This window comes from Xylocopa sonorina, chromosome 10, assembly GCF_050948175.1.
Source record: "Xylocopa sonorina isolate GNS202 chromosome 10, iyXylSono1_principal, whole genome shotgun sequence".
In the NCBI taxonomy this organism is placed as follows: Eukaryota; Metazoa; Arthropoda; class Insecta; order Hymenoptera; family Apidae; genus Xylocopa; species Xylocopa sonorina.
Window position 1 is genome coordinate 3,166,707 of NC_135202.1, and position 20,746 is coordinate 3,187,452.

Sequence of the window (20,746 nt, forward strand, 5' to 3'; positions counted from 1 at the left end):
CGCGCATCGCTGTTTTTTATCTACGAACAACTCGTTCGTTCCTTCGAACGCTTCTCTCTGTCCTCCCTGTCGTATCTATTTTCTCCTTTTCCTTCTTTTCCGCTTCATCCCGGTTTGGTTCTCGCTTTTTGGACGTTTGCCGGGGAACGCGTGCACCGGCGGCTTCCTGCCTCGGGGTTACGCCGCACGATTGGATGGATATTCGGGATTTCCGTGGGATTGGCGTGGTCCGCGCCGCGAGCGGGACGCGATGGTGAGATTGTACGGTGGATTTGGAGTAGAACGGGTGCGAAACGTTCGACGCGAGGGTATCAGGTGCGCCGTCTAAATCGGTAAGCAGAGGAGAACGGTTAGGTGAGAATCGAGATTGTCTGGTGACAAGTGGAATTCGCTCACCTGATTGACGCCCGTCGGCGAAGTTGGTAGCCGAGTCGGGTTTACCCGATAAACAGCGATTTTAACTGCGGGTCAGGAGCCGGATTCTTCGGATTTTTCGCCGAGAATACAACGATCGACATTTACGCGGTCGCGAACAGACGTTTTACAATATCTCACCGCGGCGGAAATAAGAATGGCGGCTATAAATAAGGGCGGTTCCATTAAACGCGATCGCGGTTTTAAGGCTCGCTTTTGCAGCGAAGTGGAGCGTCAGATTTAAATAAGGAACGGGAGATTCTTGGCCGAGAGCGACGTGATTGTCGTGGTCATGATTCAATCAGGTTTGTGTAAGTGCAGAATATCGGGGGCTTCAACTTCGCCAATAAACTTCTCGGCTAAGAATACGGTATTTACTCCTTCTATTTCGACGCTAGAAATCTGATTGATACGCAGATATTCGTCTCGCGTTTAAAATTATCAACAGGCGATATTTCTATAGCGGTCATGCCTCGTGAAACTTGTATAAAAACGATGCAACGGGATAGCTGGACGTAACTCATCGGTTTTAAATTCAACAGTTATGTACACGTTTATTGTACGTAAGAATATCCATAATAAATAAGAATAAATAGTAACAATTTATAATAATAAGCCGTTTCCGTTAAATATACTCTCTTAAAACAAATATACTATCATCTTTGGTACTTGTTCGGTGTAATTTCCTCCTTAATATTGACTCCTCGAACGACAGACTGCCACCGATTCGTCTCGAAATTCGTAACCCTACAGCTCGAGAATCCCCGCGCTGCGATTTGGTAGCATCGAAGGTCAAGAATTCGTTCCTCGAGCGATCGTCGTCCGTTCGTTTTCTTCTTCTAACGATCTCGATAGGTCAAAGGTAGAGAATTTCCGTCTAGAGCAAGGCCATTGAAAGGTGGTACACGAGCTACGAAGGTTGAGAGCTGCTAAGGGCGCCCCCGGTTAGGGCTGTGAGCGCGTGACGTCAGAATTCTTGAATGTACACATAGACACACGTCGCGTGCCGATTGATGAGCAAGTCCAGAGGGGAATGCTATTTGATCGAAGGAGCGGTGGAAGACAGCTCGACTATTGGGCTACTGAAGGAGCTACGGGTGCGTGTACCAGTTTCCGGTGGCTCAAACGCTGGACACCGTTCCAAATTCCGTGTCGTCATTGCTTCCGTTTCAACCACCGCCAACCTTCCGACATTCGACCCTTGATTTCGTGTTGGACTCTTCTGTAGAGAAGCAACGCGATGAAGGGAATGGCCAGGGTCTCTTTCTTGAATAAGTAAACATAGACGGCTGCCAACAGCAGAGTGAGGTCAGTCACGTATCCCACCGTCGATCTGACGTTCTGTTTCGCCTCTATCGCGAGTCGCTCTTCATCGAGTCGACTCTCCCGCCAAGCTTTCTCAGGGTACTCCCTACCAGCGCCAGATCCGCGTCTGGCTCCCCGATACCTCTTGCTTTCCAGTGCTTTCTGCAACCGTTCCATCTTCAACTCCACCGGTGTTTCCGGTCTCTTTCTGTCCCTGGAACTGGATCTCGAAGATGCTCTCGAAGAAGGCTTCCTAGATCGTCGGACACCATCGTCGACGGATCTCTCGCGGACGTATCGTTGCTCTTCCGAGCCTGTTCTAGATGGAGGCTTCCTGTCCTGCGACGGAGCGCGGACTCTGGTCTTCGACGATGATCTCGAAGAGGTTCCCCCCCTCTCAACGGACACGTTTCTGGATCTCGACGCTGGAGATTGGTTACGCGATGCTGGTCGACTTACTCGTTTCTCTTTCGCCGGTTTCGTATCTCGAGCTGGAGTCGTTCCTCTAGAACCGACGCTTCTTTTAATCGGCTTCTCCTGCCTGTCGACTTCGTCCCTCTTCTTCGTCACTGCTTGCTGAACTTGTCGATTGTCCTTAACATCCTGTTTGCCGTTCAGTTTCTCCGCGTCTTTTATCTGGTTCTTGAGATCCTGATCCTCGGAGAAGGAGGACCTTCTGGAGCTAGCCACGCTGTCCCCAAACTTTCTCTCCTCCGAGCTTCTGGAATAGAAACGGCTAGAGTGCTCTCTGACGATCTCGGTGTAGTGATTGACGACCGCCATACGCGCCTCGATGTCCTCTTCGTCCACTTCCTCCTCCGAGGGCGTCGTTCGCATCTTCGCCTGAATTCTGCGATTCTTCGCCGCTTCCCCAGCGGACAGCATGCTGTCGGTGTCAGACTCCGACATAACGGGTGTCCTGGGAGGTTCTGGTGGGATCTCTGTCTGCGCATCGACGTGTCCCTCTTCGTTTTTATTAATTGGGTGCACGTTTGGAGGCAGCGTTTTTCTGATAGGTTTCTCAGGCGGGATCGGTCTGCCGAAGCTGTTCACGGGTATCGGCTCCTCTTTGGGTTTCTTCAGTATCGATTTCGGTACGACATTGGGGAACACAGGCATCGCAGTTGTAGTTGGCGTCGGTGGCGTAACGTCCACGATGGGCACCCTGTGCGGGGGAATGGCCGGTGGTTCCGTTTCGACGTGTAGAACGGGTTTTCCTCTCGGATGATACGTTTCTTCCTCGTCCAACATCTGTCTGGCGCGAATTCTCTCCTTTAGAAGCTTCAAATCCTCGCTGTCAGCGCTGCTGATCTCTTCGGACGACTCTTCAGACGTTTCGATGCTCTCCTCTTCCTCCTCTTCCGGTTCTTCTCGCTTGGCTTCCAGTTGCGACGGTTGTGGTTCCGGAACCACCCTCTCGTCGCGCGAAGCTTCCCCATTGGCGCTTGGCTGCCAGGGTATCGATTCTTCTTCCTCCTTCTCCTCGACCAATTGGATGTTCGCCTCGTGCCACCTGCGCAATGGCGTGGTCGTGTCCTCAGGCATGTTCAGCCCCCACGTATGAGCAACTGGTGATTCTGGATCGCTGGGTATATTGGGATCCGACCTCGCCTCGACTTCCAGCAATAAATTAGGGGCTAATTGTTTCAAAGGTGCTTTAATTTTCTCCGCTTGGCCTTCGCTCAGTCTCCTACGATTTTTCTTCGACTGCCAGATAATTAAGTTCTGAGTGGTGACAGCGGGATTCGATAGTCGACGTTTGAAAGCGGATTTCTCTAGGACATCCCCTTCTGTGCTTAATTTACTCTCCACCGTCGACGCTAATTCTCCGGTTCTTCTCTCGAGCTGGGTTTTCCTCTTCGCTATTTCAGAAGCTTCCTCGACAGCTACCGCCCGATAGAAACGTTCCATCGCGCGTTCGTGAAGCAGTTCCGTCGAGCTAACGGCCTCTCGGAGGGTTTCCACCACCTGGTGCTCCGGGCTGAACAGCTCGGGGAGGGAGAGAGACATGGGTGGTGGAATGAGGTCCTCGAGGTCCTCTCCTTCCTCTACCCCGCTTTGTCTTCTTTCTGCACATTAAATATCGATTATAGAAAAATTTCTAATTATTTAAATCCACTTATCAACGAAACACTGATTTTTTCTTTTCTATTTTTGAAAATATAAAAGCTGCAAAGCATAGATAATGCAGCATGGAAACAAAGATGGCAATAAACTCTCACCTAAACTTTTTCGTCTGACACCAGCATCTTCCATTTTCTTAACATGATCCTCGGGATATAAAACGAGCATAAACTCTGAACTTCCGTGTATGCCGGTGTCGTCGTCCTCTCTGGGAGTAGTGGGTGATCCAGGTTTCTCATCGAACGAGTAACTGGCGATTAATGGCGACTCAGGCTCGTCCATTATGGCCGACTGCTTCCTCAGAGATACGCTTAGAGATGGACGAAGACGGGAATCTCGCGGAGTAGTTTCCAGTTCGTAATGTTCCTGAATCTTCGGCATGGATAACGGAGACATGCTACGCTCTCTCGGTATGGAAACCGATCGCGATCGCGATTCTCTGAATGCGGAACGTTTACTCGATTCGTCCATCGTTGGTGGCGTCACTGTGACCGTGGTCAGAGGCACTGGCATTGTCGATGCCTCCTTGACTTCAATTGAGCTCTGTTTCAAATGCAAGTGCTACTTTAATTATGTTTATTCCGTCAAATTTTCTTATTGGCTCAATATTCAATATAATTTGTCTTTGTAGTGTCTTATAAAGGCTTTTGGACAATCTCTAATATTTAGTATCAATGATACTTTTTTCTTAAGTTAAGAAAAAAAAAAGGAAACACTCGCCTCGTCATTTGGAACGCTTGCGTTAACGTTCGGACGATCCACATGATTTTCAACGCGACTTTCATGCTTCGAAGTGGAATGATCTCTCGATCTGGCTGGAGGAACAGGTGGCGCGGGCTTGTCCATCGCGTCTAGAGCAAACGTCACCCTGCTGTCGGCTCTAGAAGGTCTTCCTCCAAGTCTCTGAGCCGATATCGATCGAGTAGCAGGTCCGAAGGACAGCTCGTTGTCCTCGTCTCGTGTTCGAGACTCTTCCCTCGTCAAACTCCTGGTCCTCTGAGAAGGCACTGCGAAACTCACTTCCCGTTTCTCCCGCGATCTCATTTCTCGCGTGCTCTGCGACTTTTCGCTCAACGAGGGCGCCATTATGCTGAACGTTCGAGAAAACCGTAATGGTTACATTGAAAATTAGAAATAACCGAGTTTTAAATATTTTTGTTTTATCATGAATATGGACGTACCCTCGTTTTAAATCTGGAATGAAGATTACGTCGCTCTCCTCGCTGGGCTCGCTGACACCGTACGGATTCTCAGCCTTCACTCGAAATTTGTACTCGGACCCTTCGATCAACTCGGACAAGGTCGCTTTCGTCTGCCTGCTCGTGGTAGCCTTCAGCCATACGTCCCAGCCAACCTGCGATACAATTTCCCGAATGAATGGACAGCTGATTACGGTTACCACCGTGGTCGTTACCAACCCTGTAATATTCGACGATGTATGTGCCAATTTTGCAACCACCGTCGTCCTCGGGCTCTTTCCAAGACAACGACACCGATCTGCCCAACGTCATCGTGACCATCGCTTTTCCTGGTGCGGCTGGTCGATCTGAGAACAAAATGGAAGAACGATATTGCACTGAAAATTAAAAACCATGACGAGATAATATTTTCAGACAGTTTTGTTACCTGTCACAGTCACCAAGAACGACGTCGTGTCCTCTCCAAGTTTATTTATGGCCTTGACAGTGTACTCTCCTCTGTCGACGCGCTTAGCGTCGGGAATCTTCAAGATCGACTCGCCATCCATCGTTTCGAAGATATGTCTTTCGTCGTTGGAGATCACTTCCCCGTCGTGGTACCAAATTACCGATGGTGGTGGTCTTCCTGCCAAGGACACTTTCAGTCTAATCGTTTCGTCTTGCTCGAAGAGGAGACCGTCTTCGTATTGCCGTGGAAGTCGTATCTTTGGAGGCGCTGGTTATAGGAGGTATTGATAAGACGTTTATTAAAATTTGTATCGGTCAATGATAAGAAAGCTGTACGAACCTTCTAAAATTAATCTTGCTTTGGTACTAGCGTGACCAGCTCTATTGGTTGCGGTGCACTTTATTTCACCCTCGTCGTTCAACGCCGTTTGATGAATCAGAAGGACGCTTTTGCCGCTGTCCGTGATTATCCTCGTCCGTCTGCTGCTGAATATCTCGAAGCCATCTTTGAACCACGAGATCTTCGGCAACGGTGACCCAGTAAATCGTATCGCGAATTCAGCCTGCGAATGAAAACGAGCTGATGCGTTGTACGAGTGCAAGATGTCGTATAAATGTTCGTAAGATGTCTATTTGTTCTCTGCAAAGTATCGTTAAGACTCCGCTTTTTAATGTAATACATTTCAAAGAATGTTTGCAATTTTCACTGTGATTTCAGTCATATTTCATTTCTTTTTTCAACGCCTCCTCATAGTTTCATAGAAATGGAAACACATGCAATTACCTGTTCGCTTTCAAGGACAGTAGTGTCCTTAAGCTCGAGGTCAAAGTGAGGCGCAGATGCGATGGATCTCTGCAAGGTCACCGTGAGGGGATCCGAGATCTCGCTCGGACGCGACAAACCAACCGCGTTCTGCGCTCTGACCCTGAATTGGTACCGCCATCCTGGCTCGAGGCCGCTCAAGGTCAGTTCCGGGAAGGTACAAAGTCCCGGTGTGCTGCGCACCCAATGCTGGGAGCCCAGTCTTCGATGCTCGACCAGGTAGCCGACAATGGCCGAGCCGCCGTTACTCTGCGACCTCTCCCAGCGAATGCCGACCACATCCGGCTGCGATTCGTCTGCGCCTGGTATTAGGATCGGCTTCCCCGGTGCAGACGGAAGCCCTGAAACAAGAGACTTTCGTGTTTCACTCGTACACAGGTTTGCTTCGATTTAAAACCTGAGATTACTCTTCTTTTTATGATCTCAGTTTCTGCATTCCATCTTGTTTAATTAATTGAATTTGGAAATTTATTTTATCAAAATTACTACTTATTTCAGAGCAGATATTTTCCTGAAATTCTCTTTCATCTTTGTTTCATAATTTATTCTGGCAATTGTATTCTTGAAAAGAAGTACCGTTCCTAAGCAATTCTGTAAAACAAGAACAATTTTTGTATTCGTAATACTTTAAACAAAAGAGCGAGCTGGGGCTAGAAATTGCTACCGAACTAATTAGAATATACTAACGTCGCTAAAGCAATTGTTTTCATCATATTTCATAGTTTCCATACGAGCCATAACACCTCTCGCAGCAAAATAACAGTGTAAAACGCAACAAGATGTTGTCTTCAAAGGTTCATTTATTTAATTCACTATTTTCAACATACTCTGGCTCCGTGCCTTTAATTGGCCAATGTATGGTCTTCAACTACTATATCTACCGATCTTTCGATATCCAACAAGTCAGTCATAATATTTTCGATTGTTAACAACCGAGACTACGTTATACTGTAGACAGACGGTGTCGATAGGTTCAACGATGGAATCTGAACAGGTTCGTCGGTTAATAAGCTCACGGAAAGCTCGCACATGCCAGAACGATGATCGCATACGTGCAAGGAACACTGTCTCTAACACAGGTTCGCAGGTGGCGCTCCCAAAATAAAATGTGAAACTGGCAATCCGAGGGCCGCTGCCTCGCTGTCCTCAGGGTAGGAAAACTATGCGAGACTGCGAGCCGACATCGGACACCGTGTCTTCGATACTCCCCTACAACATGCCTGTCGTTTCTTGGATCGATCCTCCGCCTATCGGACGATAAGGAAATCGTGTCAGTCGGTCACGATCAAACGTCGTTTAAAAAGGGAAAAAACAACTGGAATGTCGCAAATGTTACTAGCATTTCGAGATTTTTAGCGAATTACACTGCGATTAAATTGATGAAGTAAAGTAGATTTCTCATTTGTGATTAATACATGCTATATCGAAGAATTGTGTACCTTTTGAAATGTACAAAATCAGAATAGCTACGTAATTAAATATTGAATTCAGGTTAAGTAGAAATTATTAACTGATATATTTTGAAAGCATATATTTGCAATATCATTTCTATATAAACTATATTATCTTATCTTTTTGAAATGGAAGATATTCGCGCCATTTATAAAATAACCAATATTTGATGATTCTCGTTTCTATATAATAATACTGATATTTTCTAGTAATATTGTACCAGTGTGTAGTGAACATTTTCAAGAATTTCCCGAGCGTCGAATATCGCGTGCTTTCACTTTCTAGTACCACGCTCTCCGCCCATCTTTCAACAGACCCACCATCGGCTATTAAAATAAACGTCCCCAACGCGCACGAGTTAATTTTGGATTACCGTTTGATTTGACAGTAAATAAATACACGATCTCCAGATAAACCTCTACCCATGCTTTCACTGCGAGAGATACAGTTTCTCATTGACTATGATAGAAATTGGCAATAACGATATCCGAATTCCGTCAGAGATTTCTAACGCGAGACGATACCCCTTAATCAGAACAGCGCGACGATAGCAACCACGATCGGGATCGATCGACCCAATGAACTTGCTAATCAACCTAATTCTCAGTTCGTTACTAATCAGTCAAACATTGCGCGGGCTTGACAGATCCGTCGGCAGGGGCAGCTTAATTTTAGCCATCATCCCACTATCGGAGCAAGCCAATCGAGGGACAGGTCGAGGCGCACGGAGCGCGCATCGTGGCTCTCGCGACACCGTTACCGGAAGCTCCGTGTCACTCGACGCGCCTCGTAACCACGCCGGACATTCCGCGCGCCCTTTCCCTTCGATCAATTCGCGAACGAGAAGGCACCAGCTCGATAACGCCTTACGATAACCCGTGCAGCGAGAGAGTTTAAACCAGAATCCCCACCGATGCGTATACATCACCAGGAAGGAATTCCGAGCTCCCGATCAAGATGGCGATCGGTTGTCATCCTCCGTCCCTCGAGATCACCCGCCATCGATCATCGCGCGTCGTTCGAGGAACGGAAACGCAGTTAGTCGTCTCTACCTGATCCCTCCCAACGCGGTCTCCTGGCGGCAGCGGCGGCAGGCAGGCTCTTCGAGTAGTGGCTCTTCGTGGTGGCGTTGCCCATGATCGTTCCTCCTCTTCCTCTGCCGCGTCGAGCCTCGCTCGACGGTTCACGCCGTTCCTGGCCAGCTTTCCGACGGTCCCCAAACCGGCGAACCTCGAACGATCCTCATCGATCGCGGCGAAAGACCCCGGGGCGGCGATCCGACCGCGAAACGAGGGGGAAAAAGCCTCGCGGAGGTGCCTCGCGAAACTGTCTTCGAACGACGGCCGAGACGAACTCGAAGAAGAAAGAGGGAACCGAGGGAGAGAGAGAAAGAGAGCGTGTTCGGCTCGATATAGCGCGAGGCTCGGTGCAGCACTGCCGGACCTCTTCGTGGCCGACGACCGTGGCGACGCCAGCCTCCTCGAGCTTCCTCCTCGAGCTATCTTCGTCGCTCTGTCTCTCTCCCTCGTCCCGATTTTTTCACGGCTTCCTTGTCCGGCTTTCGAGTCCGTCGAAACCCGCGAAAACGCTCGGACCGTGCCTCTACACCGTCGACTTTCGACAGCGATTGTTGAAATCGGTCTGCTGATTGTTGCAAGCTTACGTAACCCGGGAACGGACGTTACTGACACCTCCTGGGAACGCGAGAGTTTAGAGGAATCTGATCCTGACGATTTGTTCGATTGGATTTGCTTTTTTTATTGGATCATTGTCTTGCTTTTTTGCAATGTTTGAGCGAGCTGATGGTTACTTCGTACTAAGTATTTAGAAATGCGGTTAATGGCTTCTTTGGTAGGCTAGGAATCTTATACCAATTCAGGCTTTTAAATGTTTTACTTGGTTTTGAATTATTCAAATTTATTTTGATATCAGACGCGTGAAATGTAATTTGAAATTAATTGTAGACTTAATCTTATTTTTCGTTAAACAATTGAATTGTAGTTGCTTACACGTTTAATTATCTTTGCTAAAAATTTTTTAAACGAATAACAAAATGTGATGCGTCTATATAAAAATTATCTCAATAATTTCAAATATTTAATAACGAACAAAGTATGAACCATAAAGTAGTTCATATTTAAGCGATGCAATAATAAGAGTTTCACAAATACATATACGAATTTCTTTGCTAGGTTTAAATATAGGTTCCATGATTCTAATTTATTGAAATAACTGACACCAAATGTGTCACTGGAATAATCAAGTCGAAGCGCTCGCGAACTTGAATTTCCAGTGACGTAAAGAGGTGAACGCGTTTGTGACGTCACTGTCCGATATTCTCCCGCTCCAATCTCCGTTCCAGTAAACCGATCTTCACCTTTGTTCCTTCCTTCCCCCGATACTCCTACTGGAATGTATTACATGCTTACATTTACGGTGGCACACCTTGATTTTCACGCTGTTTGGTCAACGCCGGTCACCGACCTGTGTGCTCGCGCGTGCCATCGAAGAAACAAACTACCTTTGCACCATACCCACGTTAATTGTGTTAAACACCTTCAAACACCAAGAACGAGGTTTCTGGTCTTAAATAACTCACGCTTTAAACTGTAATTGCCTTGCGCAACGACTTGAAAATTACAATCGCTTCCATTCTTTTCTTTTCAGCTTAGAACAATTTTGTAGAACAATTTTGTAGGAATAGTTGAAATTGTAACGGTAGAAGATGTTCAATTTAATCTTTAATTATAAATTTTAGAATGATGAAGTTAATTGGGTCTTGTGGGAGTGACAGAGGATCAAGGTTACTGCATGCACAGATTCCTCCGGGTTTTACGAGACTCTTGGGTATCGATGAACGAGGTTGACGAAAGAATTTGAGGTTTCGTGCTGGGAACAAGCTTCGATCGTCCTTCGTGGTCATCTTGCATGTTCCAAGGAGGGACCAGGTTGATATCTTGTACCGGTCGACGAGTATGGTATAAAATGTCGATTCTGAGACTTCTTTCGGTCGTAAAGAACCTCGAGAGAAGATTATGTGGCTTTATATACCTAATTCATATGATAATAAAATCAATGGTTCACTTCTTGCGCCATTTCTTTCAATCTAGTCAGATTATTAACTGAAACACTTATGATAAGCAGTAATTAGTAGAAAACTTAAGAATCGATCGATTTTTTCTTTGTTAAGCTTCTCTGTTGGATACAATGAGTAGCCGTTCGGGATTGTGCTTCAAGTTGAAATATTTTATAAGCGTGCGTGACTTTAAGAGAAGAGGTCAATCGCACCTATAAATCACGGCGTGGAAAAATATACGAGAAACATCTCGTCACTTGAACGCCCATGGCTTCGTCGCTCGCGATCTCTTCTTTTTGCAATCCTCGTCTTCCTCGGATTCTCGTACTTTCGATGGAAGAAATTCCTGGAAAAGACTCTTTCCTATTGTAATCACATTTGAATTTGCACTAAAGATAGTAAAAATATAATAGAAAAGAATTTTACGAATTATCGAACTACATAGTCTTTTTATGTTCGAATACTTGGACATGCAACGTTCCGTTATTTGAGCGGTGTGTTTCATAGCGGAAGATATACTTTCTTGTTGCTAATATGCAGTTTGTGTGCGCTTATTTGCAATTTAAGTAGATCGGAATTAATTGCGATCAAACGCAGAAGTGAAATTTATTTGAACGAGCAGCCAAAAAGATTGTGAATATTGTACACGTACGAGCACTATAAATATTAAATAAACATTACAAAAACGAGTAAAAGATAGATGTTTCTAAATTTTTTTAACATTTACGATGATGCTCAATTAGTTACTAAAAAAGTAACCGATCCAATGCATGGAAATTGCTTTATCCAAACACTCGTATTACTTCGGATACGGCAGAGTTCACACTTAACGGTAAAAACCATGTCCATGAGAGAAAGAACTCATAAAATCCAAAGTAGCATAAAACTGTTAAACTCCATAAAAAAAGGAGAGAGAGAGAGAATTATTACCATATACCAACTTAAAGTATGACATTCTCTTTTGCATCACCCACGTACTATCGCATAGCCTCTTCGCAATGATTGCCATGATTTACGTCACGATGACTTTTTTAATAAGGAAGTGGCATAAATGTCCTTTCCTGTCCTTAATCTTACGCTATAACAATACAAGAACGAGTTAAATTAAACCTTCATGCAAATGTCGACACATTTTACTATAAATTTTACAGTTATCCTGAAAAGTATTTTCAACAAATTGAAATCCATAAAATTTTCTCTTTAACTGTTTGAAGAAGTGCATCTCATCCCAAGATTACATTGCAATTTTTTCTTTGAAATACCTTAAAAATTGTTGATATGTTCTCTAAAAATTGAGCAAAAACACTATTTGAACACGCACAATCTGAGACATACCGAAGCGAATGAACCTTCGGGATCTTAGGGTCGCGCGAATTCACGGTCAGCCATCCCATCGAAACGCGCGGCTAATTTAAAACCCACTCTCGTCGTCGCGCAGGCAATCGGGACGGCGTTTAGCCATTTTTTCGTCCGTTGGCCATCGTTTTCGCGGCGCGTACTCGCGGGAATACGAAAGAGGACAGCGTCGGCGAGGGAAAAGGCCGCGAAGGCGGGCAAAGGAGACGGAAGACCACGAGGAAGAGAAAGGAGAAGGGGAAGACGGTTAATCGGTGCCAGAGTACCGTTGTACCTGAATGGAGCAGCGAGATGGCTTTCGGTTTCCCTGCAGCCTCCGTCGTGGCTGCAGCTAAGCGTCTCGCCTCTCGACCCGTGCACACGTGACCGCGCGTGAAAGCGCGCGACGCTTTTCTTTTCGGCGGCCGTTCCTCGCCCGCGGACCATTTCCGCTCGCGAATCCGTCCCCGGGGCTACCGTTTCGAGCACGTGCACCTGCGAGGACCCGAGCAAACAGCTGCTAACTCGACTTTCCGCGCTCGTGCTTCCGGCTGACGCGGCTGCGGACAGCGCAGACGTGAAACTGTTTGAAAGGACGTCTTCTAACCGCAAGATTTCGGCATACCGACGCATGGCCGATCCCTGCCGCCGAGTTTGGCAATTTTTCTTCTTTATCGTTCGACGTTGATGAAGTGTCTCGAAGGAAAAGTTTTAAGTTATCCAAAAGTGATGCGGGTTTGTAATGCGAAATGTGAAGATCGCGCGTTTCTTTTTTATCGCGCAGTGTAACGTGTTGTGATTTGGGTTTTTATGTGTGACATTTGTGCTTCTGACATTGCGAAGTCCGTGAAAAATATAGATCGGTAGGGATTATTTAATAAATGGTGAACAGAGTGAAGAGTTTACAAATTTTTCTCTCAAATCTCCGCATTCTCGTGATTACGACCGATTATTTGGTATCCCCGGATCTTTCACGAAACGTTCTTCAGTTCTTCTGGTTGAAAAATATTTCGCGAGTGATAGGCCTTCTGGGTAAAAGCATCCATCTCATGGTCGTGTAGATATCGCCGATTATAATCGCAGTCTCATAAAGTGGTTTGTGACCGGTTTCGAATTTCCTCTCGGTGCAACCTTTCGCTATCCAACGCATCGAAATAAAAAAGATTCGACCCTCCAACGATTGATCCTTTTCTCCATTTTATCGATGAACAATCGTTCGAACAAATTTATCGATCCCAGAATTTGTTGGTCAAGGTCTCCAAAGGAACGCGCGATACAGGAGCGCTCCTTCTACTTTCACCGCGCTCGTGGTTCTTTAAACATGCAAATTTTCAAGCGCGAGCCGCACCATTCGAGACGCGCTAATAATTTCGCCCGAGAGAGCCGCGCAATTTCCCATCGAATCGTTACCATCGCGGCCGGTATGCGTGCCACGAGGTGATTTTCTACAGTCAACGAGCCCGATCCCTCGTAACATAATTCCGTCGATCGTTCGGCACGATCGCTCGTGACATCGATCGTTTACCCGCTCGATCCGTATTGTGTTCCACCGGTTAAGCGCTCCACGACGCTCTACTTACCGCAGATTACAGGAATTCATGCCGCGAATCGTTTCCGTGCCCTGAAAACGCTCTTCCCTATGCAGAATATCGGAACGATACGTCGGGAGGTTCTGAACGGTTTCGAGTCGTGCGATGAAGTAGGGGATAAAGTTCAACCATGCCGGCGAAGAACCTGGAGGCGGTGGATATTTTGGAAGCCCTCGAATCGAAGCTCGCGTACGTTCCAGGGGGTCGCGATCGCGAAGGAAGACCTTTGATCGTGGTCAACGTTCCATCGGAGCTCCAGCCGACCACGAAGCCCAGATTGGAAGTCTTGATCGCCTATTTCTTGTCCATTTTTAGGTAACCGTTGTCACCTAGATACAGAGAAGCGTAGAAATGTTTAAAGCTGATCAAATAGCATTTGGAAAGGCTCGCGGTGAATGATTTCAATCCGTTGCACTTAAAAACGAATCGTGATAACTTCATTTAATTTGCTAGTGAATTACAAATGTTACGCAAGAAAAAATAGTGTTACTTTTTCTTTCCAGTGCAAAGGGCTAATATTTGGACAATTCTTAATTGAGAGGAAAGAAAATTTGTCGATATTAAAAATTATATCTGACACTATAAAGTTTTTATCGATAATTAAATAAAACACAATCTATATAAAAAGTGTTATTAATATTATACTTACGTGCGAAATAAAATATTCCCATGTGATTCAGTACATTCGCATAAAATCCATAGTACAGGTACGATAATAATAATAAAATATATGCGTGTGCGTTTCGTTCTTAGCGAAGAGACAAAGAAGAATGGTCTGGTCTTGATAGTGGATGCACGAAAGGGTGCGTGGCGCGTCGCGAGATCCTGCATCAGACTGTCCATGATGCTCTTGGGAGCTTTGGCGGCCTCCGTGATCGTGGTACGTCCAGATGGTTTCTGGGACAAAAGAGTAGACAGTTGTACGAAATCTCATAAAGAAGGAGAGGTTAGTAATTTATATTATCATTGAACAAGCACTAAAAACATTTTTAAATCCATTTTTCATTCTATTAATTACATACATAGGAGATCACCAGGATAATTTATGAATCAAAGAATATATATATTCTAGAAATATAATAGAGTAAAACATTTTTCATTTTATTTTAAAATTATATTTAATCGCTCGATTATTAACTTGAGCCATGTTCTATTTAATCCTTCTGCAATGAAACATTTGATACTTCCGGATACACGTTCCATTCGATTATAGCGTGAATTATTCACGCTTGCTTGTAAAAATTTGATGAAACTGCTGGAACCAGTTAATCGCGAGTTATTAGGGGTGCGTGAGGCGATTTAATTCGTTACTCGTCGCTTGTTTCAGCCAACGTATCTCACTCTGACGAGGCTTCAGTTTCACGTCGACTTTGCTCAGCTGCCGTACGAGTTAGGTGGTAACAGGCTGTACGATCACACAGACTGGATCCAGAAGCGCGTGGTAATCTTCTACGATCTGCAATTTACGCTCGAACGAACCGTTTCAATCGTTTTAAAAACGGAAGCCGTGTAAAGACGAAGAAACGATACTTTCTACGCGTAGCGTTTGATTACGGTTCATGTATTTCTTCTTGCTTCGATGGGAAATGAAGTACCATTGGAGGATAATCGTATGGCATTACGGATAATACCGATTAGAGTAACATCGATATGTAATGCGGTTTAGATAGACTTGTAGAAAGTAGGTTTTTCTTACTTTAAATAGAACATAACGAATAAATGCAATTAGATTAATATCTGTACGATAGAAACAACTTTACAACTCTAAAATAAAAATTTCACTTAAAATAAAGATCAAATTATCATTGCTATATTTGAACATTAATATAGATAATTTTTCATATATAAGAGAAAAAAATAGAAGATTTTAACGAGTCTAACGTAACAATAATTCGAGTACAAATTGAAAATTAAAATTTTCATTTGTGCAAAGAACGTTAATAAAGGTGGAAATGATTTCTAATGATTTCTAAACTTTACTTAGCAACACTAACTAATAATGCTAGCCGACTTTGTTCGGATCGGAATCATTTGCATTTTAAAATGCATCCCTGTCGTAGAACCGGTTGCAGTAGCGGACGTACTAAAAGAACGCAACTCTAACTTTCACTATTTTCAATTTTCCTTTTCTATAACATACCTCCTCGTCTGTCGTTGCAGAAAGTGGAAAATTATATTAAAGACGCATCGGATCTTGTTACGAGAATGGTCGACCTGCATCAAAGGCTGACCAGTTTGGACGGGTTCCGGATGTCCGAGTCGGACGACGATCTGGAGTCTTATTGGGGGATGAGCAACGAGTTGATTTATCTCGCGCGACAGGTGTTACAATCAGGTGACTACAAGATGTCGTGCAATACGCATATGTTAGAACACTTCGAGAGATTACTAACGATAACGATTCCAGCATATTTTAATAAATCACAAACTTCATATATTACCCGCAATTAGTAATGATATTTTCATTAATCGCAGCCTGTATTTCTTATTCTTCGTTTCACTCTTATTCTTTCGTAAAAAGCAAACAGTACTTCAAAAACAAAATTAATAAACTGCAATTAACGTTAAAAATTTACGATTACAAAAAATAAAAAAATTGATAGATAGTTTTCCACAATTACAATATTATTCTCATGATACACGATGAACAACTGACACAAAGTTTTTAAAACATTCATTCGAGTAGCTCATCGCTCCTTCTCGCATTTCGGAATATTTCGTATATGACATACGAAATGTGAATTACTGATGAATAATAAAATGATAATTTAATTATCCTTCAATATTAATAGTACGCCGATTATTAAACGTATAGATTTCTTGCAAAGGGATTCATTTCCGAATAATCGAAAGTCCGCTAAATCGACTGTCCCGTTCTACGGTGATCACGTGAAGCTTCTACCCGCGAGTTTTTCCTCGAGTATCCGTCACAGGCGGCTCGTTTTCTCGTGTCATCGTTATCGATCGCTCGAGCACACCATTTCCTGGTCTGTCGTACAATCGGCCGACTGGTTCGTACACGGGGATCGACACTCGGATACGGGCAGATCGTCCGGAAAAATTGAAAAACCGGCTTAACCGGATGTCGGACGGGAACGTTTCTTTGGTACCGGAGTGGAGAGTCGCGTGCTCCGGGGAACGCGCGAGGGTGTAAAAACGTGGACAATGCGGCGTGCGTGTTATTCGTTTCCTCTTTTTTTTTCTTCCTTCTTTACCGTACTCGTGTAAACGTGCACCGATGTAGCGTTGGAATCTTCTTAGAAATCCGCATTTTTTAGGCCTCCAGGGGTTCCCGTTAAGGCGTTACGTGAAGGAAGGAACGCGGAAAAGTGGACATTTTGTACTGTTATTCATATTATATTATCATAAACGTTGCATACGCACACACGTGTAGTTATTATAGTAATAATTAAATGAATGCCTGAAATGAAAAGATAAATTGGTTGTACAGAAAGAACACGATGATGAATGCTTAAACTTCCACTTCTCTATTGTGAATAGATATAACTAAATAATTAATAATGTAATGGTATTCGTGTGATACATTTTTATCCAAATAATTTCAACTTTTCCTTCTATTCGACGCATGCTCTTAACTGATGCTCTGTCTTTAACGTCATCTCAAAGTGTAAAAAGTACTGCGATGCAATCAACCAGGTTGCAACTATGACGCAAACGTATATCTTTTAACTAAGTTTTACAAGAAAAGTTACGATGAAAAAGATTCAAAATATGAATGTACACAAACAAATTGTTATACTGACATTTTTCAATTATAACAAAATATAATACTTTTTCTTTTTTGATAGAATTACAAATTTGATCGTTTCTCCTCATAGTTAAATAATAAATAAAATACAATAATAATAAAATACAATTTTTCTAAATTGTTTAATATTGAACTGTTAAATTTAGGTAGGAATTTAGTCAGCTCAATGAGCAGAGAATCAACCAAGGACACTTCGGATACCAGTAAAAGGATTCACGAGCTGATGGACTCCATCGAATTAAAGAAGGTGCCTATATCTTTCGAAGCGTATGATAGAAAAATAGACGAACGCTGTCTCACGTTTCTGTACGTGTCGTTGCCCGACACATTTTTAGTTAGGCATCGAGAACTCCTGGTCGGAGATGGAGAGGAACCTGGACATAGCTAGGGTAATCGGTGATCTTGAGAAGGGTGTGTCGCGTGTCACAGACTGGATCCTGGGACCAGCTGACGCAATGTTAAATTCCTGTTGTCAGGTTGGATTCGACGTGTCCTCCTCGGAGGAACTTCGCAGACGCCACGAGGAGCTCGAATTAGAGTGTAGGGTATGAAAAAACACGTAGCGCTGTTTTATTCAAAATTATTCAATTAATCGCGTCGTTAGTTTACTATTTATCGATTGCAGAATCTGAAATAACTTATTTAAATCTCTCTAATTTAAAAATATATCTTAACCGCTTGTTTTTATTAGTTATCAGAAAAAGAAGATTTATAGCTATTATATGAATTATACATAGTGGTACAATATTAAAATATAGCAGCTCGACGAATAAAACTTTCGACGGGTAAATTATGTATACGAAATTTGATAGAATGTTACGTTAAAAAAATATGAAACATTTATGTTCAAATTAGGAAACATATGGACGATACGCAGAACTGCTCCACAAGATCGACAGTTTACCAAGCACACGTCTGTCGGAGGACTTAAAATCTCAGCGAGACTTCATGGATTTCGTCTGTCGGAGTTTCGCGAACAGACTCGAGAGGCGGCGGAACGTGTTAATCACTTCGCAAAGATTCTTCAGGCTAGTGTCCGAGGTAAATCATCGGTAACCGACGGACAGTGTTCGTGAATCAACGTTCTCCTATTTTCAGTACTTCGACAAAACGAGCGAGGTGTTCGATAAATTAGTTATGGGTAACAGAACGCACGATTTCTCGCAAGCTGGAGCGAACCTATTAAAACTGGAGCAAAGTCAAGCCGTCTTGGGTAAACGATTTCTACAACAGTCGTATCGGTGTTTGAAAAATTCTGAAACCGAAGGAAAATAAATGTATTAACCGCAGAAAGCTTGGAGCGAGAGTTGGTGAAGGAGGGTGAAAAGTTGTCGGACATTTTGTCGATGCCGGTGAAGGATGCTCTCGGTCGAGATGTGCACGTCGACTATGGCGAGGATATAGTGAACGTCAGAGATATTTTGGATGCCACCAATGCTAGGAAGAACATCTTCAACGATAGCGTTGAACTACAGAAACTGTCTTTGAAACAGATCGCTTTAGTGTACACTTATGAAAGCGACGCAGAACAGGTAATGATCTAATTTTAGAACATTGTACCAATCAAACGTGTACAATCCATACAATTATTATTTATAAAAATCACTTTTCAGGCTGTAAAATGGCTCAACGATTTGTACGACGTTCTGTTGAAGAATCATATGGAGATTGGTTGCAATGCTGTGGAAATACAATCGCAGAAAGAGGAGCATCAGACCTTTCAAGAAACCGCCAAGGTATCAAACGATATATCATAAATCGCATAAGTTATCCTCTTCAGGAACGAGTTCTTTTTGTAGCGAGAAAAAGATAAGAATTCAAAAAGCAAAAGAAAAACCATAACGTTCACGTTTGTGATCGCTGAGAGTTAATAATAAAAGAACTACATGTCCACATATGTGGCCAAGAGCGCGAAGGGTTTAAAGTGTAAACTAAGGAATGATTAATTGGATGGAAATTAAAAAAATTCTTATACTAGAACATCGTAACATTTCACTCGTCAGGGAACGTACGACTACGGCTGTCAATTAGCGAATGGCGCACGAGTGTTAAGATTATCCTGCAGGCTGCCTCTGGAGAGCAACGCAAGTCTGTTTTCAAGGCTACGCCAAGCCTGGAAGCAGCTACGATCCGTTGGCCAAGAGCAATTAACCAGGCTGAGGGTGTGCGCTGTTTTCCACAGAAGCGTCGAAGATGTACGCACGGTGACCGTCATTTACGAATTTTAAAATACACCTCAACCCTCAAATTCCGTCTCCACGTGTCCCCAATTATTTTTCTAAAACTTTTCATTCGTCTCTTGAAGCATTGCTCGAAGCTGCGCGACCTGATCGAAACGGTAGCGTCGCTGCGTCGATCCTTGAAACCGGAGGACGTGGCCGCAGAGGCGCGAGCCAAGGCTGAGATCAGGGACATTTTGGGGAACCGTGAAAAGCTCCTCCTCGAAGTCGGTCGAATGGTGAGGCTGGGTCGTCTGTTGAGGACGCGTCTGAGGGAACCTCTCTATCATCAACGGCAAGTACGACAGCGATTACCCACGAAAAATGGTTAATTTTTGAAGTCCGTTCACACTTGTCAATGATATAATCGCTCAGTGAGAGTTTGAACAACAATTTCGTAGCACAAACAAGTAAATACTGATGTTGACGCAATCTTCTTAACCCTTCGACTATTGTTGGCGCCTGAAGACGCTCAGAAAATTTGCGCTTCTGATACTCTTGGCGTGTAAAAGCATTTCGAATGTACTTGCGCTTGACTCGTGAATTTAAGAAGTAAATAATATTGGTTTAATGCAGCAGGATTCAGTGTTTTCTGAGAAACGCACGCCTAATGAAAAGTTTCACCGTTATGTACCGAATACAGCTGGTTCGTTTCAAAGTCTGCCGTAATCAAAGAACTAATTAAAGAAATAAATTAAAGAGCTAAATAAATAATTCGACTTCTCTAAAAAATTAGAAATTAATGTGACGAAAATTTGTTTAAAATCCATCAAGTGGAGAAGAGAATACTTCGAAACTTTCACAAATGAAGTCTTATAAACGTTATTCATAATTTCCTTTGTTTCGTTTGGCATCACAGCTTCTACCAATATCCGTCAAAGAGTTCGTACGTACTATTTAAAGACTACCGCAGCAGATTTAAAACCACTTCTCGATGCATTTCGCATCAGGCGTTAAAACGTTCCTGGCAATTTTCTAAGTTCTTTCGATAATT

The 20,746-nt window shown here is 43.7% G+C and overlaps 2 protein-coding genes across 2 annotated transcripts in view; one reads left to right on the forward strand and one right to left on the reverse strand.

The window, feature by feature from the left end:
* Positions 1–948: 948 nt before the first annotated feature.
* LOC143428662 (uncharacterized) lies at positions 949–9,183 on the reverse strand. The gene is made up of 9 exons (XM_076903709.1): positions 8,817–9,183; positions 6,274–6,653; positions 5,830–6,052; positions 5,470–5,757; positions 5,262–5,389; positions 5,025–5,197; positions 4,564–4,933; positions 3,942–4,386; positions 949–3,788 (listed from the first exon to the last, which is right to left on the reverse strand). The coding sequence occupies exons 1-9, from the start codon at positions 8,899–8,901 to the stop codon at positions 1,570–1,572; spliced, it is 4,311 nt and encodes a 1,436-aa protein (XP_076759824.1). The 5' UTR covers positions 8,902–9,183; the 3' UTR covers positions 949–1,569.
* A 4,673-nt stretch (positions 9,184–13,856) lies between these two features.
* Positions 13,857–20,746, forward strand: part of LOC143428086 (uncharacterized) — a 64,360-nt gene continuing 57,470 nt past the window's right edge. Inside the window, exons 1-12 of the mRNA XM_076902742.1 lie at positions 13,857–14,079; positions 14,518–14,710; positions 15,092–15,205; positions 15,925–16,099; positions 17,680–17,780; positions 17,869–18,078; positions 18,389–18,574; positions 18,632–18,746; positions 18,824–19,065; positions 19,147–19,269; positions 19,537–19,728; positions 19,839–20,047. Of these exons, the coding sequence (XP_076758857.1) occupies positions 13,895–14,079; positions 14,518–14,710; positions 15,092–15,205; positions 15,925–16,099; positions 17,680–17,780; positions 17,869–18,078; positions 18,389–18,574; positions 18,632–18,746; positions 18,824–19,065; positions 19,147–19,269; positions 19,537–19,728; positions 19,839–20,047 (2,045 nt within the window). The 5' untranslated portion in view covers positions 13,857–13,894. The remainder of the gene's footprint in view (positions 14,080–14,517; positions 14,711–15,091; positions 15,206–15,924; positions 16,100–17,679; positions 17,781–17,868; positions 18,079–18,388; positions 18,575–18,631; positions 18,747–18,823; positions 19,066–19,146; positions 19,270–19,536; positions 19,729–19,838; positions 20,048–20,746) is intronic.